This window comes from Urtica dioica, chromosome 5 (assembly GCF_054948205.1).
Source record: "Urtica dioica subsp. dioica isolate 48M chromosome 5, U.dioica_male_clone48M_v1_H2, whole genome shotgun sequence".
NCBI classification, from domain to species: Eukaryota; Viridiplantae; Streptophyta; class Magnoliopsida; order Rosales; family Urticaceae; genus Urtica; species Urtica dioica.
Window position 1 is genome coordinate 36,147,761 of NC_142760.1, and position 27,438 is coordinate 36,175,198.

The following is a 27,438-nucleotide window of genomic DNA, read 5'->3' on the forward strand; positions in this document are numbered from 1 at the left end:
AAAAAAAAAAAAGATATATAAACTATAAAGAATTGATTTTGTGGTTCTAATTTGTAGAGAGAAGATAAAATCAGCTCTCATTGGGCAATATGAGGCGATCTTCCCCTTCCACAAGCTTTGCAGATTGTATTATGTCCCGTCTTTATCTGTGGAAGAATTTCTCTCCCAACTGTTGTATATCTGTGAAAAATAAACATAAATAATATGTACATATGATGCAATGAAATAAAAATATATTGAGTTATGTGAGATAGGTCTCTAAAGAAGTAAAAAATGAGTGGTACCTAGGATAGCCTAGTGGTAATTCCACATCACCTCTTGTATGGAGGTCGTGAGTTCAATCCCCATTGCAGCAAAGCTGCCTTAAAAAAAAAAGTAAAAAATGACATACCCAAAAACTGAAAATTGTCCATCAAATGACAGTCCCTCCTAATCCGGCCTATAAAAATGCCAAACAATGTTTTTCTGTTCATTATTCTAAAGAGAAATTGCAATTCATCGAAAAGTATATGCTTGAGAGAAGGTAGTACATTATTAAATCTAAACTTTGTAAAACGATTTATCGAAAGGTAAAACATGGCCATTTTTTTCTGTAGGGCATGATGTTTATGCAAACAAGCATGAAATAATAAATTATTCTTTGATCTCTTTTTTATTTGTATGAAAATGTCACATGTCATGTACTTGATGACACCGACAATACCGGAAAGTTTGACCAGAATAAACTATTTCCTGAATATACGCATGCAGAAATTGGACTTGCATTTCTCTTATCATACAGATAGAAGAAAAACTGGTTTGGCGATGAGTACTCCTCTGAGGCTTCACTGTGAGCCATGACCACTGCTCCGTAAACAGATAGGGGTAGAACTGGCAATTCACCGTCCTTCACACGAAAGATACAGAGAAAAATATCATTCCTTGGAATAAAATAAAATTACAGTATCTTGTTATTATATATGGACATACCTGAACATTCAATGGGGTTCGGTATAAAGGCTCGAATTGCCCGGATGGCATTATTTCCAAGGGAACACTGATTCCTTTGCTCTTATCTATCCCATCCGAGAGAATGGCTTGTTCTGTGAAGTTGAGTTTCGATCCATTGTATGTACCATCGATCACCTGAAGAATTGTGAATTCCATAACATCTAACGTGAATGCAGGTCCTTGCAAAATTTAAATGTATTCGAACAAACAAGCATGAAATTTATACACAATATGGACGAATTGGTGTGCTAAAAATACAAATGATCCATTGAGGCCGAAGTGACGTTCTGTTACGGTCGTCCGGGAGCCGACCGGTCGGGAGGCCGCTGGGGGCCCGAGACGGGCGGGAAACGTGTGCCAAGCATGGGCAAACGTCCCGCACGGATGGAAATCTCCTTAAGGAAGTCTAAGGGGGACCTCGGATGGAAGTCGAAGGCAAAGACCCGGTCACTCACGGGAGTCAGCACAAGTTGGACGGTAGGATGTTGACGGTCTCTATTCGAGGTACCTTGGTGTAAAGCTCTCCACCACCCGACAGTCTCAGTGACTGAAGTGAGCTTCCTGTGTGCCGAAGAGGGAGGCACGCGGGGCGGGCATACATAGTCGAAGTGGACTAGTGTGTCGTTCGAGTTGGGATAAGCTCGGACCAGTATTGCCATGGAGGCAGTACTGCGCACCCTCTATCCCACACGGTGGTTATTCCAGAGAGATTCCCAGGTTTTCAGTGTCGACCCCAGGGGAGTCGGATTAATCATCGAATGGACATTCCCGGTCCACAAACGGTAGGAATGCTCCTAACGCGAGGAGTCTGAGGTCTGACTCTATTCGCGGGACTTGCAGCCTAAAAACGCATGGCAAGAGCGAAACATGTGGATATCATAAGGATAAGGGCTAGGCTGTGAGTCATGTTGCTCCTTCGGACATCCACTCGCATGAGTTGTGAGGCGGGTTGTCGGAGAAAAGGAGTTTGGGTGCGGGTGCCGCCCTAAGTCCCATGTACACCTACTCGGGAGAGACATACGATAGCCCATCGCGAAGGGAACGGATGATGACTTGATCTTGGCTAAGGCATCGCACACGCAACCGAGTGGAGAGTCACGCGGGAGAGCGCTAATGCGGGATTGGCCGAGGTGACGCGAGGGAACCTAGTAACGGGGCGAGTGTTAGCGAGGCATTGCTCGGGCAAGCCTCGGCACTGGGATGCAGTTCTAGTTGCTGGGAGCGAGACTCTTCGGACGTAGTTCCCGTCAGGATATCCGTGTCCGTGAGCACAAAGTGCGCGAAGGTTTTCATGAAGAAGACCGAGGAAAGGTAGGCTGGCCTCGACTGGGAAAGTCTTGGGGCCGCACGGGTGTAGAATTCCGCAGAAAAAAGTCGGCCCGTGACACGTTCAACTACCTTACCAGCTTTGCGAAATTCCCGGCAGTTAACGGTGCTGAATAACCGTCTATTACGACCTATCATTGGGATGGTAAAAAAGCATCAACAATTTTTTTTTTTCCTTTTTTTTTAGGAGAAAACTCAAAATAAAATTGAAAAAAGGAAAAAAGAAAGCTTCTACTATGAAGAAGCAAAGTACAAACTAGAATACACTAGGCCAATCTATGGAAAGATCCGAGAGGCTGAAAGAACTAAAATCGGAATTAAGGGTCGCGAGCCAAAAACCTATGGTCCGGAAGAGGGAGTCCCAAAAACTGTCGAAGCAAACAACGGCATCTTCAAAGATACATTTATTCCGTAACTTCCAAATGGAACAGCAAACAGCGAAAAAGATGGCCTTGAAACCAAACCGTGATCTTATATCTTTGCCCACCGAGCCAAACCAAAGACTGAAATCCTCAAAAGGAACACCAACTTGAGGGGGGACAACCACGGAGAGGGAGGAGCAAATCTTGTACCAAACTCTAGAAGCGAAGCTGCAATCTCTAAACAAATGAGCGCGATTCTCCACGGCGCAACAACAGAGAGAACAGCGAGACGGAAAGCAAGACTTCAAAGGGCTGCGACGCTGAATAACATCTTCCGTGCTAAGCTTATTGGAGACGAGGAGCCATCCAAAGACATGGACTTTCGACGGGACTTTAGCTTTCCAAACCAAATCAGCAAAGGGCCACGCGGGACGAGCCGAAGAAAGGGAGATGCTAGAAGACATGGATTTAACCGAAAAAAATCCTCGGTGTTATCGAGCCAAACTCGGCGATCCGTCATCCCATTCGAAATCTTGATGTTCTCAAGCTTAGGTAGGAGGACGGAAACTTCGTCGATTTCCCTCGAAGAAAGATTCCTGGAGAGCTTGAAATCCCAAAAGGCCTTCCCAGGTTTAGACGGGTCCGGCGTGACGAAAAAACCAATCTTTTCAGATAAGGAGGGGCAAATTCTGGCCAAACCAGGGAACTTTTCTTCGAGGGGAGAATCAAAGAGCCAAACATCTTTCCAAAAACGAACCAGCGAGCCGTCGTGAACTTTCCAACTTACCCGAGAAAAGAAAGAGTCTCTAACCGAATAGACCGATTTCCAGGGGCTTCGGTACGTGGAAGAAAAGGCGAGCCCGGGGTCGAAACCATTATCCTTGAGGCCGTGAATAGCCTTGATAGTTCGATGCCAGAGGGAATCGGACTCCTTCGGGAACCGCCAAAACCACTTTGCAAGGAATCTAGAGTTCTTATCTTCAATTCTACCAAGTCCTAAACCTCCCTTATCTTTCGGGAGACAACACAAATCCCAAGACACCGAGTGGACCCCCTTGGCATCTTCGTAGCCATCCCAGATAAAATCTCTCTCAACTTCTCAATATTCTCGCAAATCCCCTTAGGCATACGAAAGATGGACAAGAAGTGGTTCGGAATGGTCGAAAGCACTGCCTTGATGAGAACCAACTTACCCTCTTTCGAGAGAAAACCACGCTGCCAACCGGAGAGACGTTTGGCCACTTTTGCAACAACGGGATCCCAAAAGTCCTTAGCTCTGGGATTTCCCCCTAGCGGGGCTCCAAGGTAAATGATCGGCCAGCTCTCCGATTTGCACCCGAAACTACCAGTCAAGGCCGCGACGGAAGGAGCAGAAATGTTGATACCGACGAAGGAACTTTTAGGGAGATTGACCTTCAAACCGGAAACGTCGCAGAAGTCCTTGACCGTGCCGTAGAGCTGAGACCAATTATCCGGCGAGTTATGACCGAAGACGAGAGTATCGTCCGCAAATTGAAGATGAGAGATAGGCAGCCTTTCCGCTCCGATGTAAAGAGGAGTGAACGAGCCCGAACCACAGTCCCGAGAGATCATCCTAGAGAGGACGTCAGCGACCAGTGTAAAAAGGAAGGGAGACAACGGGTCGCCCTGCCTAAGCGCTCTAGAACAAAAGATCTTTCACGGGGCTTACCGTTCACTAAAACCGAGATAGAGAGGCAGCCGGAAATCCACTTTCTCCAGCGAAAGTCGAACCCCTTCTTGGCTAGCACAAAATCGAGAAAACCCCAATTCACTCTATCATAAGCCTTCTCGAGGTCAAGCTTGAGAACCACTCCTTCCACGCCTTTTTTGGAGACAGCCTCAACCGCCTCGTTGGCGATCAGAATAAGGTCGGACATATGGCGGCCTTCCACGAAGGCAGCTTGTTCCTCTGCCACCGTTTCCCACATGATCTCACGAATGCGATTGCAGAGGACTTTAGAAATGAGTTTGTACAGACTCGAGATCAAACTTATCAGTCGAAAATCAGCGACTCTCCTCGACTCCACTTTTTTGGGGATCGAGCAGAGGTGAGTCTCGTTGACTCTATGATTGATGACTCCGTTATACCAAAAATCGGAGAAGACTGAGATAATATCGGCCTTCAAAACCTCCCAAAAGTCTTGATAGAAGGCCATGGAGAAGCCATCCGCGCCCGGGGACTTATCGCGCGCCAAGCTAGACAAAGCCGTTTTGATTTCTTTCTCAGAAAAAGGGGCGATCAGATCTCTACTACTCTCGGCCGAAATGGGATGCCACTGAATACCTCTGTCATCGAGATCGCTGACCGGATCCGCCCGGAACAAAGAGGAAAAGAAACCATTGATCCCGCAGACGATCTCATCGGGGTCGTCGGTAACCGCACCGTCATTTTTCTCCAATTTCCAAAACCCATTTTTGGCTTTCCTTGAATTCATTAGCAAATGGAAAAATTTGGAATTGACGTCTCCTTCTTTAGCCCAAGTGATCTTCGAGGAAAGATGAAGCTTCCTATTTTCCTAGAGGCTAAATTCCTTGAGAGTGCCTTTAAGCTCGGAGCGTTCGCGCCGGAGATCCTCAGACCAGTCCGGTCCCCCTTCTAGACGGTCGATCAACTAAAGGCGAGTCTCCGACGCGTGCTTGATACCTTTGGACTGTTCTTTGTTCGCCGCTGCCCAAGCCCGAATGTGACCCTTGAGAATGTGTAATTTGTGCATGAATGCATGACCTTCCCAACCTAGGTGAAGAAGGTTGAGATCGGACCAGCGGGACTTCACCATATCCCGGAAAGAGGGGTCGTCGAGCCAGCGGTTATCAAAGCGGAAGGGAGCAGGACCCCAAGACGGGGGGGTGGTGGAGAAAGATATCGCCGAATGATCGGAAACCCGATGGAGGAGGGCCTCTTGGTCTCCGTAAGGAAAAAGAGACTTCCAACCGCTACCGAGAAGGAACCGGTCGAGGCGACAACACATGGGGGACGTGCGGAAGGAGGACCACGTGAACGAAGCGTTTTTGAGAGGGGGATCGTCGAGGCTCAAATCGGCAATGAGGTCGTTGAAATCGGACATGCCCCTTCTCGCACGGGAAGGGCTGGATCGCTCCTCTTGAAACCTCGTGATGTTAAAGTCCCCTGCGATGCACCAATCGTTTCCGCAGATGGCGGACAGCCCTGCTAACTCATCCCAGAAGCGCTGTCTATCCGCACCGGAACACGGCCCGTAGACTCCGGAGAACCACCACTCTTTCTCCAGAGTTGACGCTGATCGAGACGGAGAACTCGCCGACGAGATTATCGGAAACCGACAACCTCCGGGAATCCCAAACCACGAGGACGCCACCTGCCGTACCGACAGCCGGGAGAAGAATCCATTCTTTGAAGCGGGAACTCCAAATACTTCAGATAAAGCCCCTAATCACCGATTCTCGTTTGATTTCCTGGAGAACCACGAGGTCAGGAGATACTTTGCCGATAAGCGCTTTGATTGCGTTACGCTTGTCCGGGGATCTAGAGCCCCGAATATTCCAAGAGAGGATCTTCATTTGGCTGCAGGTTTCCCCTTTTGGACGGCGGAGCTGAATTCCATGTTGAACTCGAGGTTCTTGAGTTCTCTCTTTTTCCTTCGCGCGAGGAGGGACGACGGTTTAGGGGCCTCGGGGGAGGGGAGGAGATCCCCATCGAGAAGCCTAGCCACTCCTTCGAGGGCGGATGCGGGCTGATCGGGTCGTCGGAGCTAGAGGAGAAAGACTCCTCCTCGGAAGAATTTTCTTCACGAGAAGAGTCTCCTTCGAGCTGTTCCAGAGGGTCCTCGTTACTGGATTCGGCATCGAGATCGAAAGACCGGCGAGGAGAAGCAGACTTCCTAACGGGCACTCTTCTTGATTTCCGGAGATACTTGATCGCGAATTTTCCATCGTCCCGAGACACATTTTCCAGATCAGGTTCGCTGGTGTAACCTTGGGGTTTGGACTGAACCCGAGAATTAGCTCTACAAAGGTCGTCCCATTTTTCAATCGAACTAGAGGTGAAGGCAGAACGAATTTTAGGCCGACATTTCGAGGATTTGGTCGATTGCAAACTCTTGTTGCTTTGAGAAGAAGAAATTAGCAAACCTAGAGAGATAGCCAGGTCCTTAGAGTGGTCTGGAGCCTCAGAGGAAGCAGGCTGCTTGTGAAGGATAGATGGGCTGGAGGAACAGGGGTCTTTGGGCCCAGCAGAAAAAGGATGAGGCCCAGAGGAAGAGAGCAGAGGAGATCTGCCAGTAATTGGCCCGAAATTAATAGGCCCAGACTGAACATTAAACTCGGAAGAGTTCTTTAATGAACCATCATTAGAGGGGGGCCCACCAGCCGAAATATGATTGGACCTTGGGGGAAAGGGGGCAAGAGAAGCGCCAGATAAAAAAGGCCCAGGCTGAGCATTAAACTCAGAAGAATTCTTTAATGAACCATCAATAGAGGGGGACCCACCAGCCGAAAAAGGTTTAAACCTTGGAAGAGGCATAACTTTTCAGCTTACGAGGAGAACATAAATTGGATGAGGAGGCGTGATAATCCATCTTCTCGGGAACCAGCGAATCCCCAGGGTCAGAAATATTTGGCTCTTTATTTCTGGCCAATGAGAGCAAAGGAGTCTCATGCACGCATGTTCCAGAGCAGAGAGACTGCTTGGGATCCGGATTCGGGTAGCACGGGCCTGGACCTCCATCAGAAATACGAAACAGAGGAATATCCAGGAGGCTTCCATTGAAATCCAGGGACATGCTATGCGGGATTAGGCCTGATGGTGGTCCGTTCTCTTTAATTTTGGCGAATTTAAGAATAGAGAACTTCTTGGTACAGCAAGCAATACCGGACATGCCCCCGCAGAGATCACCGATCATGTCAAAGTTCTCGCGCAACCAAAAGTCAGGAGGGAGCCCTGAAATTCCGATCCGACAGTTTGACGCCGGAAAATGGTGTTCTTCGAGATGATCACTATGATTCCAAGAGGAGAGACGAGCTACTCTCGAACTATCGATGTAAACTTCTCTAAGACTTAACAGTCGCTCCTTCTCCTCGATTCCGTGACACCAAAGCAAAGCTTTGTCACCCCCGAAAGGGGTATAAGGACAGATACGAGAGAAGAATTGAAAAGGAAATCCGGGGGCCCCGGAGGCAGAGGTGATTTCGGGACCGAGGGGCGAGAGGCCGAGGCTTTGAGAGGAAGATGGGGAGCATGACCAAGGATTCCAGGCGCGACCGGAGAGGCGTTCGAAACGGCCGCAGCAAAAGACTTTGTTGGGATGACCGGGCGAGGAAGAGGAGAAAGGCGGCGGGATCTATTGAGATCGCTCCAAGAGTTGAGGATAGAACTGAGGGCGCCTAACATGCATTTCCTGCCCCACAAGGATTTTCCTTCGGGAACCAGAATAGCGCGCGAATCACCGTGAGCGATCTTGAGAATGCGAAGACACCTTTCTCGGCGGTTCTCAGGAAAGTCGACGATGACCGAAAACTAGTTGCCTGAAAACTTTCTTCTGAACTTGGAAAGGTGAGCAGTTCCGAGAGCTGATGACAGGATGTCACACAACCAAGAAGCTGCGATTCTGGGAATGAATAGTGAATAAAAATGAGGTCCCATCCTCTCCACTATCTTAACGAAATTTCCATCTTTGCCTAAATCCAAAGAGAAGGATTTAGATTCAGATAAGAAACTAGAGAAGAGCTGCTGAGCCTTGGATTTTGTCATCGTGAGGAGGCAAAATTAGGACGACCAGGGAGAAGAGAGAAAAAAGAGAGGAGAGAGGAGAGAGCATTTTTTTTAATATCTTGATTATTTCTGAGCATCAACAATTTTTTTAAAACGGTAATTCGTCACCGAAGAAACGCTGGTTTAGCAATACCTGTAGTTTGGCGGTTTTTCTTGGTTCACCAGCTTCTGGCGAAAACGACGAACCATCTCCTTTCGCGATCGTGAATTCTACAACTCCTCTACCTGATAGCCTAGAAATCACTAGAGGAGAGGTATATTGATATTCTATCTATGGCGTCCCTGATATCATAAAGACTAATACAGTGCCGTTGATATGTATCGAAATTGATGTTGAGCTACACAAATTGTATGCACAGGTCTCTAATAACTTATTGTGTACAAGCCCCAAAAGCATAACTGGCTGACTCGGATCGGGAAAGACAACTATAGTTTGGGTATTTTCATGAGGTTCAGTAGTAAGACATAACTGTCTCAAATCACAAAACATTGAAGGTCCGACAGAGCTTGTTGTAATTGAACGCAGCATTGGACACGTGTAAGCCAAGGAAGCATAGCGGCTAAAAACTGTTTTAACAGTTTTTGACGCAGGTGACCATTGGATCATATCCAACAGTGACTTGTTTGCTAAGCTTTCTCCAAACGTCTATTTATAGCGTTTGGTTGGGCTGTGTTTTAGTTAGAACGTTTTCCACTGAGTCTGAATTAGAGAAAGAAAGAGAGAATTAGAGAGAAAATCGAGTTGATCTCAGAAACTCGATATGGGTTATTTCTTCTGACGACGTCGACGAGCTCGTTCCCTGGTTTTTCCGGTGATTGTGGTATCTCAGTCTCGAGGACTCAATCCGGGAATTGACATAACAATTGGTATCAGAGCCATCTCAACAATCGACATAAAAGAAAATGAGTCTAAGGCGTATCGAAGTGGATCGCTTTGATGGGAAAGGCGATTTCTCGCTATGGCGTACTCGAATGAAGGCACTGATGGATCAGATGAAGATTGCGAAGGCGCTGCAAGGAGATAAAGGGCTACCAGACTCGTTATCCGCTCCTGAGAAGCAAGATATCCTCGACATGGCGTTCAGTACGCTAATTCTCCATCTCGGAGACAAAGTCTTGCGTGAAGTGTCGTCGGATAAAACTGCATCAGGAATCTGGTCAAAGCTCGAGTCTTTGTACATGACAAAGTCTCTCTCCAATCTCATCTACCTGAAGGGGAAGCTTCATTCTTTCAAGATTCAAGAAGATAAGCCTATCTCCGAAAGTCTTGATGACTTCAACAAGATCATCCTTGATCTGGCAAATCTTGAAGAAGTTATCAAGGATCAAGATCAGGCAGTCATGATTCTGAATGCCCTTCCAAGATCTTACTCCTCATTGGTTGATGCCCTGAAGTATGGAAGAGAAACTCTTTCTCTTGAAGATGTTCAGGTTGCCTTGAAGGCCAAGGAATTGGAGTCTAAGCCCGACAGGAAACAGACCGCTGAAGGTCTCAATGTGCAAGGCAAATCCAAGAAGTCCTCCAAGTCCAAGAACAAAGACAAGGGAAAGGCAAAAGGAGATTCTTCATAACCTTTTCAATACAAATGCTACCACTGCCACAAGCAAGGGCATATGAAGAAAGATTGCCCGGATCATGACAAGACCTTCAACAAGCAAGGAAATGTGACTGTTGCTGAGCAAGGATATGACAGTGCTGAAGCCCTCACCATATCTAAAGAAGGAGCCAAAGATGTTTGGGTTCTTGACAGTGGTTGCACCTATGTCACGCCCCGACGAGTCGTTTATTTAAATGAAAACACGTGGAATTTTTTTTTTTTTTTTTTAAACATAAACGACACGACGTCATGACAAACCTTTCGTATCTACACACAACACCATCGTTTTGACTTAAAGTCTACATGCATAAACGACATAGTGAAAGAAACAATCTACTTGACCTCTAGGTCTTAAACAGACTTCGCAAAACATAACCACTTTCACAAAACATTATTCAAAACGATTTCTTATTAGGCCCATCAGGTCAAAATAGCCCATATACGAAGTCTCATCTACGTGGAAGCGCTCGCCAGTCAACCCGCTACCGTATAAACATCTTTTAATCACATCCCTCACTTGTATCACAAAAACGAATGAGCTAACGCCCAGTAAGCAGAAACAATGCATATGATATGATTTTCACTTTAAAAACTCAAGCAAGTTTTTCTCATCTTTTCTTCTTCTTAAATCTCTTCTTAATTGCGCGCAAGGTGTGTGTTGTAAACAGTTCACTCAGGTCCTCTCGCATACATGCATGACTAACGCCGCAGCTGTAAGGTGCCCAGCACTATGACATACAGCCCGGAGGTCGCAACCATAAGGTGCCCAGCACTATTCAAATGGTCCGACGTGACCATAAGGTACCCAGTACTACATACGGTCCGCTCATCAAAGTCATAAGGTTCCCAGAACTATTCAAATGACCCGATCCTTCGTGAGACCGATCCTATCTCGCGAAGTTGTAGCTAACTCCCCGATCCTAGGAGCTAGCCAACCATTCATGGACGATCCACAACACACATCCTTCTTTCGAAAAACCTCGTTTCTCGTAAAACTCTTTTCCATTTTTAGATGAGATGCACATGAATGCAAATGCAATAAATGTAACAATCACATATCATATCATGTAAATGCAAGCACATAAGCAGCACACACAACACATTGTTTTTGTGATACAGTTGAAATGTTTCTACTTACCTGGATACGATTCTTTCGAATCCTGAATCCTTCTCTTCCAACAGAAAGAGTCATTTCTTTACTTCACGTAGCTTCGTCCACGTAATATCTTTACGCTCACTGCTATCCTTGTAGCAATCTGGACTTATCTATAGAAGAGGAAGATCGAACATGGAGCGTATTCAGTATCTCATCCCTCGGCATACTAACGTACATACTTCTACTGGAAAGAAAGCTCATAAGGAACGTATTCAAACGTCCTCCTAGTCACGCTACTCAGAGCGTCTCAAACACGAGCAATCAAGAACACATGAGAACATAACAGAGATGCAAAAAAGAATCGATGCCTAAAGATAATAAGATCTTGACATAACTTCTCTGACTTAAGCTAGGAAATGTCACATACTATTCGACCACCTATTCTTTTGACTGGGCAAGACCCACTGCTTAGAATAGGTTCCCGAAGTCGAAACTAAAAGAAAAGAACGTAAAAACCTTTCATTTAAAATAAACCAAGTCGTTTATTTTAAATATCTAACCATATATAAATAATCTTGGATTCGATTTAATAAAATGTTTATGAAATAACAGAACCCTCGGTTCGTAGTCGAACCGTTCTTTTATTTCTATTTTCGTGCGTAAATAAAACATTTCTCATTGATATTCTTTTTTTTTTTCCAAATTAAAAGAGTCGAGCTTATAGTCGAACTCGATTTTTAATACTTAAGTAAATAAGAATACTAAATAATTATTTGAATAATCAACGAGTTTAATAATGATAACATACTAATTTATTTTTTCTTAACAACATATATCAAACGGGTTTGACTATAAAACATAATAATAATAACGTACTAACTCGAGCACTCGCACAACTTAATTCCAGGTTCATACTAGCACGAGTCGAGACTCGGGACAAACCCCGACTCGCCCTAACCACTCAGAGACGTCTCAAATCACCGAGTCGACAACCTCGCTGTCCGGCTCTGTCTCGTCGTCGCTCGCGCAGCACCTCCGCTAAACTTTGGACAGCCTCCTCGCCGTCCCGAGCCGCTGCCCCGAGCCCTGTTCAGCCTACCTAAACCGAGCCTAACTCTCGACGAGAAACTCGCAACAAAAACGACTTAATAACTCTATAACAAATCTGAAAAAAAAACATATATCACACTATAACCAAAATTCCTAATAAACACACTTCTCAGATTCTAATCGTCATCACAAACAATTTCACATCATTTCGATCCAAAACACAACAACAAAACGCTTAACAATTCCAGCCAACACAACACTAACAGTCTCGAATCATCAACAATAACTTCAACATACCATCACAAAATCTCCAGCCAACCACACGGCCAACTAACACACCCAAAACCCAGAATTTAATCCAAAATCAAGATTCTTAGGATCATAAAACACCAATTCGAGCACCAAACCAATTCAATGAGTATCAAACACGTTCATAATTGAGAAGCCCCAAATTCCAACCCTAACTTCAAAATCAAAACAGGGCAAGAACGAATTCTCACCTTACTTCATGAAATTGGGTCTCCTCAGCGCTCACTCCCTCTTTTCCCGGCGTCTTTCTCGGTCCGGCGTCCTTGGCGTGCTCGCGGTGGCTCACTTCCTCTCGGTCCGAGCGCGCGCGTGAGATTTGGTCTCGGTGGCTTGCTGTCGGCCAACCTTCTTCTTCCTCCTCAAACTCTCCTCCTTCACTCACTCTCTCGCTCTCTCAATCTCTCTCTCTCTCTCTCCCTCGCGTTCCCTCTCTCTCTCTCTCTTCCTTCTTCTTTCTTCTTTTTTTTCTCTTCTCTTTTTTTTTTCTCCTGGTGCGTTTGGTGTGTTTGACAGGGCAAGGATATTACTCCATGAAGGAGATAAGTCTCCAACTTGATGACGTGGCAATGTATACTTATCCTCCTATATAGCATTTAATCTTTTTTTTTCTTGTTTGTTTGTGTGGCACAAGGGTTGGCCGAGTGATTTAAATCACTTGAAGAAAATTCTAGCCCATGATGATGTGGCAAGGATAAGAACAAATGCTAAAGTTCCCAAAAACTCCCACTTGACCCTCTTTTCTCATTTTTATCTCAAATGGGTCCAAAAACCTTACAATTTAGTCCTTACCATATAATTATTATTTACATAAATAATAATTAAAATTCGATATCTTACATCCTTCCCTCCTTATAAAAATTTCGTCCTCGAAATTTCATTCTTCAAACAGACCTGGATACTTGAGCTTCATTTCATCTTCTCGTTCCCATGTAGCTTCCTCACTTGAATGATTTCTCCAAAGCACTTTCACAAGCTGAATTGTCTTATTCCTTAGTGCCTTCTCCTTCTTATCGAGGATTTTAACTGGGAGTTCCTCATAACTCAAATCCACCTGTAGATCAACAGGTTCCTCCTCCAGCACGTGAGAAACGTCTGACACATACTTCTTTAGCATGGAAACGTGAAACACGTTATGAACAGTTGACAGATTTGGAGGGAGTGCTAACATGTATGCAACCTCTCCAACCCTTTCTAGAATCTCAAAAGGACCTATGAATCTTGGGCTCAACTTTCCCTTTTTCCCAAATCTCATGATACCTTTCGTGGGTGAGACTTTGAGAAATACCTTGTCTCCGACACTGAACTCGAGTTTCCGTCGCCGTTTATCTGCATAGCTCTTTTGACGACTTTGAGCTGTTAACATTCTACCTCGAATTCTTTCAACAGCTTCCCTAGTCTTCTGCACAAGCTCAGGTCCAAGAAACTTTTGTTCTCCAACTTCATCCCAATGGACTGGAGATCTGCACTTCCTTCCGTACAGTGCCTCATACGGCGCCATGCTGATCGTTGAATGGTAGCTGTTATTGTACGTAAACTCTATCAGAGGTAGATATGTATTCCACGACTTCTGGAAGTCCATCACGCACGCTCTCAACATATCTTCCAGGGTTTGGATAGTCCTTTCTGATTGCCCGTCCGTCTGTGGGTGAAAAGCTGTACTAAAAGATAACTTTGTTCCCAAAGCTCTATGAAGACTCTTCCAAAACATCGAGGTAAATCGGGAATCTCTGTCCGATATAATAGATGATGGCACGCCATGGAGCCTTACTATCTCCTTGATGTACAACTCAGCGTACTTATCCATCGTGTACGTTGTCCGAACAGGAAGAAAATGCGCTGATTTCGTGAGTCGATCGACAATAACCCATATAGCATCGTGTCCTTCCCTGGTCTTCGGAAGTCCAACTACAAAATCCATAGTGATTTCCTCCCACTTCCACTAAGGAATCCTTAATGGTTGCAAGGTTCCGGCAGGTCGTTGATGTTCCGCCTTTATTCGCTGACAAGTTAGGCATTGCTCAACAAATTTCACCACATCATTCTTCATTCCAGGCCACCAGTAGTGCAACTTCAAATCCTTATACATCTTTGTCGTACCTGGATGAACAGAATATGGCGTTTTATGAGCTTCGGTAAGAATCTCCTTCTTCAAATCATCGTCCTCTAGAACACAAAGCCTTGTGTGGAACCTTATTACTTCATCCGAGGACACTTGGAAATCCATTCTTTTCTGAGCGCCCACTTCAGTGCGTATCTTTTCCAAATAAGGATCCGAAAACTGTCGCTGCTTAATCATTTCTAGCAATGTAGGTTGCAAAGACATAGCCATTAGTCTTGCAACATTCCCTTCATGAACGATTTCCAACTCAAACCGCTGCATATCCATCCTCAATGGCTTTTGAGTTACGATTAAGGCCGCAACCTCCCCTGTCATTCTTCTACTCAATGCGTCGGCTACGACATTTGCTTTTCCAGGGTGATAGTTAATCACACAATCGTAGTCCTTTCCCAGTTCCAGCCATCGCCTTTGTCGCATGTTCAACTCCTTTTGCGTGAAAAAGTACTTCAAACTTTTGTGGTCGGTGTAAATTTCACACTTCTCACCATAGAGATAGTGCCTCCAGAGCTTTAAAGCAAACACTACTGCTGCTAATTCCAAGTCGTGAGTTGGGTAGTTCTGCTCATACTCCTTGAGTTGACGCGAAGCATACGCGATGACTTTGCCTTCTTGCATCAGCACACACCCCAATCCATACTTAGAAGCATCCGTGTATATCACAAATCCTTGCGATGGTACCGGAATGGTAAGTATGGGTGCTGATACTAACCGTTGCTTTAGCTCTTCAAAGCTCTTCTCACAAGCTTCAGACCACTGAAACTTTATGTTCTTGCGAGTCAAACGTGTAAGAGGTGAAGATAACTTCGCAAATCCTTGTACGAATCTCCGATAGTAACCTGCGAGACCCAAGAAACTACGAATTTCGGTAGCGCTTTTAGGTTGAGGCCACTTGCTAACCGCTTCGACTTTAGAGGGATCCACAGAAATCCCTTCCTTTGAGACAACATGTCCAAGAAACGCTACATGCTCAATCCAAAATTCGCATTTCTTAAACTTCGCATAGAGCTGATTCTCTCTCAATCTTTCCAAAACAAGCTTCAAATGCTCTGAGTGTTCTTCCTTCGTGCGAGAATATATAAGGATATCATCAATGAAGACTATGACAAACTTGTCCAAGAACTCCTTGAAGACTCGGTTCATCAGATCCATGAAGGCAGCAGGGGCGTTCGTCAATCCAAACGACATAACTAAGAACTCGTAGTGCCCATATCTTGTCCTAAATGCCGTTTTCGGGACATCTTCAGCTGATGATAGCCACTCCTCAAATCAATCTTTGAAAATAACACAGCTCCTTGCAATTGATCGAACAAATCGTCGATCCTTGGTAGTGGGTACTTGTTCTTAATGGTGACCTTGTTAAGTTCTCTATAGTCCATGCACAGCCGCATCGTTCCGTCTTTCTTCTTGACAAACAAGACCGGAGCTCCCCACGGAGAAAAACTAGGACGAATAAAGCCTTTGTCCAGCAGCTCTTGTAACTGAACCTTGAGTTCCTTTAACTCTACTGGAGCCATCCGGTACGGAGTTTTGGATATAGGAGCAGTTCCGGGAATCAAGTCAATAACGAACTCGATTTCTCTATCCGGTGGTAATCCAGGCAACTCCTCAGGAAAAACGTCCAAGAAATCTCTAACAATAGGAACATCAGCTGGATCAACCTGTGGTTTAGCTTCGGAGTCTACCACACTAGCTAGGAATCCCACACATCCCCCGTCCAACAGCCTACGCGCCTTCATTGCTGAGACGAGAGGCATCCTTACTTTATTAGTGTCCCCGATATACGAGAACTCCTCCTGATTGGGTGGACTAAACGTCACTATCTTCTTTCTACAGTCTATGGAGGCATAGTGTTCAGACAACCAATCCATTCCTAGGATCATATCATAGTCTTGCATGTTTAGCACGACCAAATTCACATATAACTCTCTCCCATCCACCATAACAAAGCAATTATGAAGTACTTCGTTCGAGTTAAGCAACTCTCCTGATGGGGTCGAGACACTATAGCGCACATATAGCTTATCTAATGGGTTTTCTAACTTCCTAGCATACTTCGTTGATATGAATGAATGTGAAGCTCCAGAGTCAAGTAATGTATATGCAAGGATGCCGCATATTAACATCGTACCTGACACAACAGAAGGATTCGCATCAGCTTCCTCTTGGGTCATTGCAAAGACTTTGGCTCTCACATTTTGATCTTCCTTCGGCTTGGTGGTGCAGTCCTTTGCAAAATGTCCCATCTTCCCACAGTTGTAGCACGCTCCGGGTCCGTCCATGCAAACTCCAAAATGATACCTTCCACACTTTGGACATTTGGGTTTTGGGGTTGCAGGGGTAAATGACTGGCCTTGGTTATTGCCCTTGAAGCGTTTTGTCTCCCATCTGCCTTGATTCTGCCCTCGCCCTTGAGCTTGAACCTCCTGGTTTCGTTTCTTATTACCAGTATTCCAAGGTTGCTGGCCCCCTCTATTTTGCGAGTAGTTTGGCTTGAAACCCGATCGATTTCCTTTCTCCAGTGCTTCCTTTTCTTTGGCCGCCCTTCTCTTTGCCTCATTTTCTTTCCGCTCTTCTTCGATTTTCTTCAATGATATTTCAGCCTTCGAAGCTCTCAGAACAACTGAAGAATAAGTCATACCTTCAGTCTCGCCAACGTAGACATCTCTAAAAATCTCCGACCTCAGCCCTTCCACGAAGTGCTCAACCTTCAACCCTTCAGTGCAGACCATGTGTGGCGCAAAGCGAGACAACTCCTCAAACTTTCGCACATATTCATCGACTGACATGTCGCGCTGCTTCAGATTCATGAACTCATTTTTCTTGGCTGCTCGAGCTGCTTTAGTGACATACTTAGTCTCGAACAACTCTTTGAATGCGTTCCATGTCATGGCGGTAAGGTCGTGCACCCGGACCATCGTATCCCACCAATAGCCCGCATTATCCCTCAGATAAAAGACCGCGCATGAGACCTTGGCCTCATTAGGAACCCTTGCGTAGTCGAACATTCTTTCCACAGTTCGAATCCAATTTTCAGCCGCCATCGGGTCCGCACCACCTTCAAACGTTAGAGGATTCAACCTCTGGAACCTTTCTCCAGCCGTCTCCAAGGCATCAGGTCTCGGTGGAGGTTCTCGCGCCTAAGCCGCGCGTCTCAGATCCCGCTCCAGAAACCTCTCAACAATTGCAGCGAGTCGTTCAACACGATCTCGCTCAGCTGGGCGTGTTTCTGCTCCTCCGCCAGAACTAGGTCCTCCACCCTCGGCCATAGTTCTTCAATCAAACCCTATTCACGTATAAGAAGCGTATCTCGAAGTCTTAGACAACAAGGTAAAAAGATTCTTCCAAGCTTCACGCAAGTACAACACTTACTCAAGCTATCACACTAAACTAAAGAGCAAGCTATAATCAAAGTTCATAAACAACTTACATGGTTGACGGCGCGTCTCCATTCGACGGTACTCGTATATGGACAGTCTACAGAATCGATTTATTTTGACCTGGGCTCTGATACCAAACTTTTGTCACGCCCTGACGAGTCGTTTATTTAAATGAAAACACGTGGAATTTTTTTTTTTTTTTAAACATAAACGACACGACGTCATGACAAACCTTTCGTATCTACACACAACACCATCGTTTTGACTTAAAGTCTACATGCATAAACGACATAGTGAAAGAAACAATCTACTTGACCTCTAGGTCTTAAACAAACTTCGCAAAACATAACCACTTTCACAAAACATTATTCAAAACGATTTCTTATTAGGCCCATCAGGTCAAAATAGCCCATATACGAAGTCTCATCTACGTGGAAGCGCTCGCCAGTCAACCCGCTACCGTATAAACATCTTTTAATCACATCCCTCACCTGTATCACAAAAACGAATGAGCTAACGCCCAGTAAGCAGAAACAATGCATATGATATGATTTTCACTTTAAAAACTCAAGCAAGTTTTTCTCATCTTTTCTTCTTCTTAAATCTCTTCTTAATTGCGCGCAAGGTGTGTGTTGTAAACAGTTCACTCAGGTCCTCTCGCATACATGCATGACTAACGCCGCAGCTGTAAGGTGCCCAGCACTATGACATATAGCCCGGAGGTCGCAACCATAAGGTGCCCAGCACTATTCAAATGGTCCGACGTGACCATAAGGTACCCAGTACTACATACGGTCCGCTCATCGAAGTCATAAGGTTCCCAGAACTATTCAAATGACCCGATCCTTCGTGAGACCGATCCTATCTCGCGAAGTTGTAGCTAACTCCCCGATCCTAGGAGCTAGCCAACCATTCATGGACGATCCACAACACACATCCTTCTTTCGAAAAACCTCGTTTCTCGTAAAACTCTTTTCCATTTTTAGATGAGATGCACATGAATGCAAATGCAATAAATGTAACAATCACATATCATATCATGTAAATGCAAGCACATAAGCAGCACACACAACACATTGTTTTTGTGATACAGTTGAAATGTTTCTACTTACCTGGATACGATTCTTTCGAATCCTGAATCCTTCTCTTCCAACAGAAAGAGTCCTTTCTTTACTTCACGTAGCTTCGTCCACGTAATATCTTTACGCTCACTGCTATCCTTGTAGCAATCTGGACTTATCTATAGAAGAGGAAGATCGAACATGGAGCGTATTCAGTATCTCATCCCTCGGCATACTAACGTACATACTTCTACTGGAAAGAAAGCTCATAAGGAACGTATTCAAACGTCCTCCTAGTCACGCTACTCAGAGCGTCTCAAACATGAGCAATCAAGAACACATGAGAACATAACAGAGATGCAAAAAAGAATCGATGCCTAAAGATAATAAGATCTTGACATAACTTCTCTGACTTAAGCTAGGAAACGTCACATACTATTCGACCACCTATTCTTTTGACTGGGCAAGACCCACTGCTTAGAATAGGTTCCCGAAGTCGAAACTAAAAGAAAAGAACGTAAAAACCTTTCATTTAAAATAAACCAAGTCGTTTATTTTAAATATCTAACCATATATAAATAATCTTGGATTCGATTTAATAAAATGTTTATGAAATAACAGAACCCTCGGTTCGTAGTCGAACCGTTCTTTTATTTCTATTTTCGTGCGTAAATAAAACATTTCTCGTTGATATTCTTTTTTTTTCCAAATTAAAAGAGTCGAGCTTATAGTCGAACTCGATTTTTAATACTTAAGTAAATAAGAATACTAAATAATTATTTGAATAATCAACGAGTTTAATAATGATAACATACTAATTTATTTTTTCTTAACAACATATATCAAACGGGTTTGACTATAAAACATAATAATAATAACGTACTAACTCGAGCACTCGCACAACTTAATTCCAGGTTCATACTAGCACGAGTCGAGACTCGGGACAAACCCCGACTCGCCCTAACCACTCGGAGACGTCTCAAATCACCGAGTCGACAACCTCGCTGTCCGGCTCTGTCTCGTCGTCGTTCGCGCAGCACCTCCGCTAAACTTTGGACAGCCTCCTCGCCGTCCCGAGCCGCTGCCCCGAGCCCTGTTCAGCCTACCTAAACCGAGCCTAACTCTCGACGAGAAACTCGCAACAAAAACGACTTAATAACTCTATAACAAATCTGAAAAAAAAAACATATATCACACTATAACCAAAATTCCTAATAAACACACTTCTCAGATTCTAATCGTCATCACAAACAATTTCACATCATTTCGATCCAAAACACAACAACAAAACGCTTAACAATTCCAGCCAACACAACACTAACAGTCTCGAATCATCAACAATAACTTCAACATACCATCACAAAATCTCCAGCCAACCACACGGCCAACTAACACACCCAAAACCCAGAATTTAATCCAAAATCAAGATTCTTAGGATCATAAAACACCAATTCGAGCACCAAACCAATTCAATGAGTATCAAACACGTTCATAATTGAGAAGCCCCAAATTCCAACCCTAACTTCAAAATCAAAACAGGGCAAGAACGAATTCTCACCTTACTTCATGAAATTGGGTCTCCTCAGCGCTCACTCCCTCTTTTCCCGGCGTCTTTCTCGGTCCGGCGTCCTTGGCGTGCTCGCGGTGGCTCACTTCCTCTCGGTCCGAGCGCGCGCGTGAGATTTGGTCTCGGTGGCTTGCTGTCGGCCAACCTTCTTCTTCCTCCTCAAACTCTCCTCCTTCACTCACTCTCTCGCTCTCTCAATCTCTCTCTCTCTCTCTCCCTCGCGTTCCCTCTCTCTCTCTCTTCCTTCTTCTTTCTTCTTTTTTTTCTCTTCTCTTTTTTTTTTCTCCTGGTGCGTTTGGTGTGTTTGACAGGGCAAGGATATTACTCCATGAAGGAGATAAGTCTCCAACTTGATGACGTGGCAATGTATACTTATCCTCCTATATAGCATTTAATCTTTTTTTTTCTTGTTTGTTTGTGTGGCACAAAGGTTAGCCGAGTGATTTAAATCACTTGAAGAAAATTCTAGCCCATGATGATGTGGCAAGGATAAGAACAAATGCTAAAGTTCCCAAAAACTCCCACTTGACCCTCTTTTCTCATTTTTATCTCAAATGGGTCCAAAAACCTTACAATTTAGTCCTTACCATATAATTATTATTTACATAAATAATAATTAAAATTCGATATCTTACAACCTACCACATGTCACCAAACAAGGAATGGTTTCAGAATCTTCAGACTCAAGTTTGGGGGTCTGTTCTTCTCGGCAATGATGACTCATGCAAGGTGAAAGGGATAGGTAACATTCGTATCAAACTACAAAATGGGTCAATCAGAACCATCACTAATGTTAGATATATACCTGATCTTAAAAGAAATCTTATATCTCTCGGAACCCTTGAATCCCAAGGTTATACTTTCAAGTCTGAAAATGGTGTTTTAATTGTTTCTAAGGGGTCTAAGGTGATTCTTGAAGGTGATAGACATAACGGCCTATATTTCTTGAATGCTACTACTCTTGTTGGTGCTGTGAATGTTATTGACAAGGATAAAATGGCAAGTCTTTGGCATTTGAGACTTGGCCATGTTAGTGAAAAAGGTTTGATTGAACTCAACAAGAAAGGGTGCTTTGGAGAGACAAAGCTGGGAAAATTGGTGTTTTGTGAGGATTGTGTCTATGGTAAATCCATAAGGAACAAGTTCTCAAAGGGTACACACAGAACTGAAGGAATCTTGGACTACATACACTCAGATGTGTGGGGTCCAGCCAGGGTCAACTCCCATGGAGGGAACAAATACTATATGTCCATTATTGATGATTATTCCGGGAGGACTTGGGTCTACATCATCAAGCACAAGAGTGAAGCATTTGATAGTTTCAAAAACTGGAAAGCTATCACTGAAAACCAAACTGGCAAGAAGGTTAAAACTTTGAGGACTGATAATGGACTTGAATTCTATGCTGATGTTTTCACTGAGTTTTGCAGGAATGAAAGGATTCAAAGGCACTACACTGTGGTTCACACACCACAGCAAAATGGTCTTACTGAAAGGTTCAACAGAACCATAATGGAGAGAGTTTGATGCATGTTACAACATGCAAGACTCCCTCGCACTTTCTGGGCTGAGGCAGTCAAAACTGCTTGCTATTTGATAAACAGGTGTCCATCAAGTGCCTTGCAGCTAAAGACTCCCATGGAAATGTGGTCTGATCACAAGACAGATTACTCAAACCTGAAGGTGTTTGGGTGTACTGCCTATGCCCATGTGAAGCAGGGAAAGCTTGATCCCAGAGCTCTAAAGTGTATCTTCATAGGATACCCTGAGGGAGTGAAAGGATACAAGTTGTGGTGCCTTGAACATGGTTACAAGAAATGTATTATAAGCAGAGATGTTATCTTCAATGAACATGATTTTCAGGGTAGGAAAGCTGATGAGACAGACAAGCCTCTTGAGGAGCAAGAAGAAGTGCAAGCTACAGAGATTGAGGTGGAGCATCACACTCAAGAACATGCACAACCTCAACCACAAGTGGAGCTTCAACAAGATCTTTCAGAACAGCCTGAGACACCTGAACATCATGAAAATGAAGAGCATGGTGATGAAGAAGACCCTGAAGAACAGCCTCAGGATATCACTGACTATAACTTAGTCAGAGATAGAGAAAGAAGGGTGCCCAAGCCAACACAAAGGTTTGGGTATGATCTTACTGCTTATGCCTTCATGACAGCTTCAGAACTCCTTGAGGAGGAGCCTAGACACTACAAGGAAGCAATTCACAGCAAGCACAAGGAATCATGGAAGGCTGCCATGATAGAAGAACTAAAATCCTTAAAGGAAAATGAGACATGGACTGTGGTGGACAAGCCAAAGGACAAGAAGATTATAGGCTCAAGGTGGATCTTCAAAGTAAAGGAAGGAATTCCAGGAACTGAAGCTCCAAGGTTCAAAGCCAGATTGGTCGCCAAAGGGTTCTCACAAATTGAAGGCATTGATTACAATGAGATTTACTCTCCTGTAGTAAAACACAGGTCTATTCAAACTATCTTGTCCTTAGTTGTTAACTTTGATCTTGAATTAGAACAGATGGATGTTAAAACAGCTTTCCTTTATGGAGACCTTGATGAGGTTATCTACATGCAACAACCTGAAGTCTTTGAAGTTGGTGACAAACAAACCAAGGTTTGCTTGCTACATAAGTCCTTATATGGACTAAAGCAATCTCCTAGGCGGTGGTATCTAAAATTTGATAAATTTATGATTGATCATAGCTTCAATAGGAGTGAGTATGATTGGTGTGTTTATTTCAAATGCCTGAACAAGTCAATCATGATTTATTTGCTTTTATATGTGGATGACATGCTAATTGTGAGCCAAGATAAATATGAAGTAAACAGGTTTAAGGAACAGCTGAGGAAAAGGTTTCAAATGAAAGACCTAGGACCTGCAAGAAGGATCTTAGGGATGGAGATTGTCAGAAATAGAAAGGACAAGAAATTGTGCCTTTTTCAGAAAAGCTACCTGTCCAAAGTCCTTGAGAGATTTGAGATGACACACTCAAAGCATGTTGCTACTCCCATTCCTCAGCATTACAAGCTCTCAACATCTCAGCAACCTGTCACTCTGGAGGATAAAAATTACATGACCAAGGTGCCATATGCAAGTGCAGTGGGGAGTCTAATGTTCTCCATGATCTGCTCAAGGCCAGGTCTAGCCTATGCTATCAGTCTGGTGTCAAGGTTTTATGGCTAACCCTGGAAGGGAACATTGGAATGCTGTGAAATGGATTCTCAGATATTTAAAGGGGTCTATTGATTATGGTATTATGTATGGCTCTTGTAATACTAACACTGTGCAGGTTGAAGGCTTTGTTGATTCTGACTATGCAGGTAGCATTGATACTAGAAAGTCAATCACAGGCTATGTGTTCAAAGTTTGTGGTGGAGTGGTTAGCTGGAAAGCTTGTCTACAATCAGTTGTTGCCCTATCAACCACAGAGGCTGAATACATGGCACTCACAGAAGCCGTGAAGGAAGCACTATGGATGAAAGGTCTTGTCAGTGAGCTAGGCTTCAAACAAGACCAGGTGATCATTCACAGTGATAGTCAGAGTGCCCTGCACTTAGCCAAGCATCAAGTATTCCATGAGAGGTCAAAGCACATAGACGTCAAGCTTCATTTCGTCAGGGATGTGGTCAACTCAGGGAAGGTGAAGGTGGTCAAGGTTTCAACTGAAGAGAACCATGCTGACATGCTTACTTTAGCTCTACCAGGTGTCAAGTTTGAGCACTGCTTGAAGTTATTGCATGTCAAGGGGTTCCAGGAAGTAGAACCTTAGAGGGTTGGGTCCGATCACTATTAGATGATATGAAGATGCTGTGTTCAAGGTGGAGATTTGTTGTAATTGAACGCAGCATTGGACACGTGTAAGCCAAGGAAGCATAGCGGCTAAAAACTGTTTTAACAGTTTTTGACGCGGGTGACCGTTGGATCATATCCAACGGTGACTTGTTTGCTAAGCTTTCTCCAAACGTCTATTTATAGCGTTTGGTTAGGCTGTATTTTAGTTAGAATGTTTTCCACTGAGTCTGAATTAGAGAAAGAAAGAGAGAATTAGAGAGAAAATCGAGTTGATCTCAGAAACTCGATTTGGGGATAATTCTAGGGTTTTCTTTGCTGGTTTTTCAATTCTCAGTTGTAATCTGTATTTCCATTGATAGTAGTGATCGGAAGCTGGACTAGGTCGTTTGTGACCGAACCAGGGTAAAAACTTCGTGTCTTCTTCTCTTATTACTTCTGACGACGTCGACGAGCTCGTTCCCTGGTTTTTCCGGTGATTGTGGTATCTCAGTCTCGAGGACTCAATCCGGGAATTGACATATTAGAGCTAGATAATGCAATCATTAAGATACAAAGAGGGAAGATGGAACATAGGGACACTAAAGAGCTTTTTCCTTTCTGTTTCAGAAAAGGTTTAGAAATTGTAGTTCTTAATATCCCTCAAGTGATAACCAATATTGACAGTTTTCTTTAGAAAGAAAAAACAAATTATTCATTAACACTGACCTTGGGTATTTCTGGTATTGCTCGGGTAAAAGAAATGACAACCCGGGAGCCTGTTGCAGACAATATAAAAAGGCGAGTAATTATTTACCCACAGACATAATGACCTAAAGAGTCTTAACATCTTCAAACTACCTCCAAATATATATATATATATATATATATATATATATATATATATATATATATATATATATACTGCAGTGAAACTCGCAGCCACACTGTTGCGTACCTGCAACAGCTCAAGCTCGGCAATGGTGTCCAATGAAGCCGCAAGTTTGACCGACACTTTATCGGGGTCTTTGTCTTTGATAGACTCAATTAGAGCTTGTAATCCACCCTAAGTAATTAAGAGAAAATTCATGACATTTTGATAGGTTCTCAAGTGAACCATAACTTCAACTTGAGGGATTTTTTTTTTAACATGTTTTTTAATGCATTGATGATTTCACTCTCAAAGATAATGCTTCAGCTTCTGATTAAAGTACCTTTAATATACCTTTCCATCAATCAACGACGTGTACAATGTCGAACCCTTTTCCTTCACGTCGGAAGGCACACTTGCCAAAATAGAATCCTTTTCCTCTTTTGCAATCCGAAACAGGAAGGGATTTACACAATTAGAAAACACTCCTGGCATCAAATACTAATCATAAATCTGAATCACGAACATCGGTTCTCTCAGCTAAACATGACAAACTAAAAGCATGGGCTTTCTAAAAGGCAATCAAACACGGAAATACTTGGACTCCGTTTGGAATCCGGAAAATAAGAGAGAAAGTAAAAATAATAGAGAAAATGAAAATATGAGAAAATATAATAGAAAAAATCAAAATGTCATGGAAAATATGAGAGAAAATTGACGTCAAAGTAACGATTCTCCAACCCCCCTAAAAAAAAAACTTTATTTACATTTTTTGCCCATTTTTAAAAAAGCTTTACATTTTTTACCCTAAAAATTTACACTTTTGACCCATTTTTTTTAATTTCATTTTTACCATGAAATTTTTTTAATTAGCCCCCTAATTTTTTTTATTTACATTTTTTGCCCATTTTTTAAAAGTTTTACATTTTTACCCTAAAAAATTTACACTTTTGACATTTAAAAAAAAAAATTTCATTTTTACCATGAATATTTTTTAATGAGCCCCCTCAAATGTTTTTTATTTACATTTTTTGCCAATTTTTTTAAAATTTTACATTTTTACCCTAACAATTTACACATTTGACTCATTTTTAAAAAAAAAAATCATTTTTACCATGATTTTTTTTTTAAATTAGCCCTTCTAAATATTTTTTTTTCAAATAAGCCCCCTATTGAGCTTTTCTGGCTCGATCTCTGGACGAGACACACAAATGTGATCCCCTCGTAGACAAATTTGGAGACATTCTCATTTTCCATTTGATTTTCGAAGGAAAATGAAATTCTCATTTTAGTTATACACTTTCTCTCGCATTTTCCATCATATTTTTTTTTCCACCCTATTTTTCTCAATCTAAACAACCTAAGTAAAATAGGAGGGATTTCAATTTTCCTTTCCCTCCTATTTTCCGGGGGTTCCAAACGGAGCTTTACTGTAATTTGTTTAACAGTACTTAGATGGTTAGAGGTATATGTACCTTTAAAGCTTTCTTCACATTTCCTTCCATTGTCCCAAAAGGCTTTCTCTGCGGGATTATTAGCAGGTATGATATATCCTCAAGTGAATCTAGAAAAGATTAAAATAAAAAAAGGGAAAAGATTATCCAACAACAAATCGAATCTCAAATTACCAAAAAAGTCGAAATCTAGAGACCAATATCAACCTGAATAGTCTTCACATTAGGCTTTCGAAGTAAAAGAAACCTTTTGGAAAAACGAAGGGACTAAGAAACGGCCTGAACTTCTCGGCTCTTTGCTTGGGACCGCATTGAAGCAAAATACAGAGCGATTGGTCAGCGAGTTCGATCTCGGAGCAGAGACATTGTTGGTCACAGCGAGCTTTGGAGAGAAAATAGCTGAGGATAAAGGAAACGCCATGGACGGAATTTGGTAGTTGATCAGAAGAGGTTTTGGCGCGTCTCATCCATATAATAAAATAAATAAATAAACTCAATCCTATCTCTTGCTAATTTTTTATTTTGGTATTGGAAAATTTCGGATGAGAATGAGGCACGTTTGCGTTAGAGACAGTCTTGTTTGAAATGGAATGAAATTAAAAGGGTGAAGTGAAACAGAAAGTGGCGATTGGCTTATAGTTAGGAATAGATTATAGTAATGTGTAAACCTAATTGTGTAATATTGACTGGTTTTGAAAATCAAAGCAGCTA

General features: G+C 43.2%; 2 protein-coding genes across 2 annotated transcripts; both read right to left on the bottom strand.

The window, feature by feature from the left end:
* LOC149398164 (peptidyl-prolyl cis-trans isomerase CYP37, chloroplastic-like) lies at window positions 1-27,148 on the bottom strand. Its single transcript, XM_089614487.1, has 10 exons — window positions 27,013-27,148; window positions 26,749-26,837; window positions 25,628-25,774; window positions 25,361-25,468; window positions 25,132-25,181; window positions 8,579-8,678; window positions 2,394-2,447; window positions 970-1,125; window positions 764-886; window positions 1-180 (listed from the first exon to the last, which is right to left on the bottom strand). The coding sequence occupies exons 1-10, from the start codon at window positions 27,146-27,148 to the stop codon at window positions 130-132; spliced, it is 1,014 nt and encodes a 337-aa protein (XP_089470613.1). The 3' UTR covers window positions 1-129.
* On the bottom strand, window positions 15,805-21,055 carry LOC149398165 (uncharacterized). Its single transcript, XM_089615255.1, has 3 exons — window positions 20,614-21,055; window positions 19,107-19,234; window positions 15,805-17,900 (listed from the first exon to the last, which is right to left on the bottom strand). The coding sequence occupies exon 3, from the start codon at window positions 17,656-17,658 to the stop codon at window positions 15,805-15,807; it is 1,854 nt and encodes a 617-aa protein (XP_089471381.1). The 5' UTR covers window positions 17,659-17,900; window positions 19,107-19,234; window positions 20,614-21,055.
* Window positions 27,149-27,438: the final 290 nt, after the last annotated feature.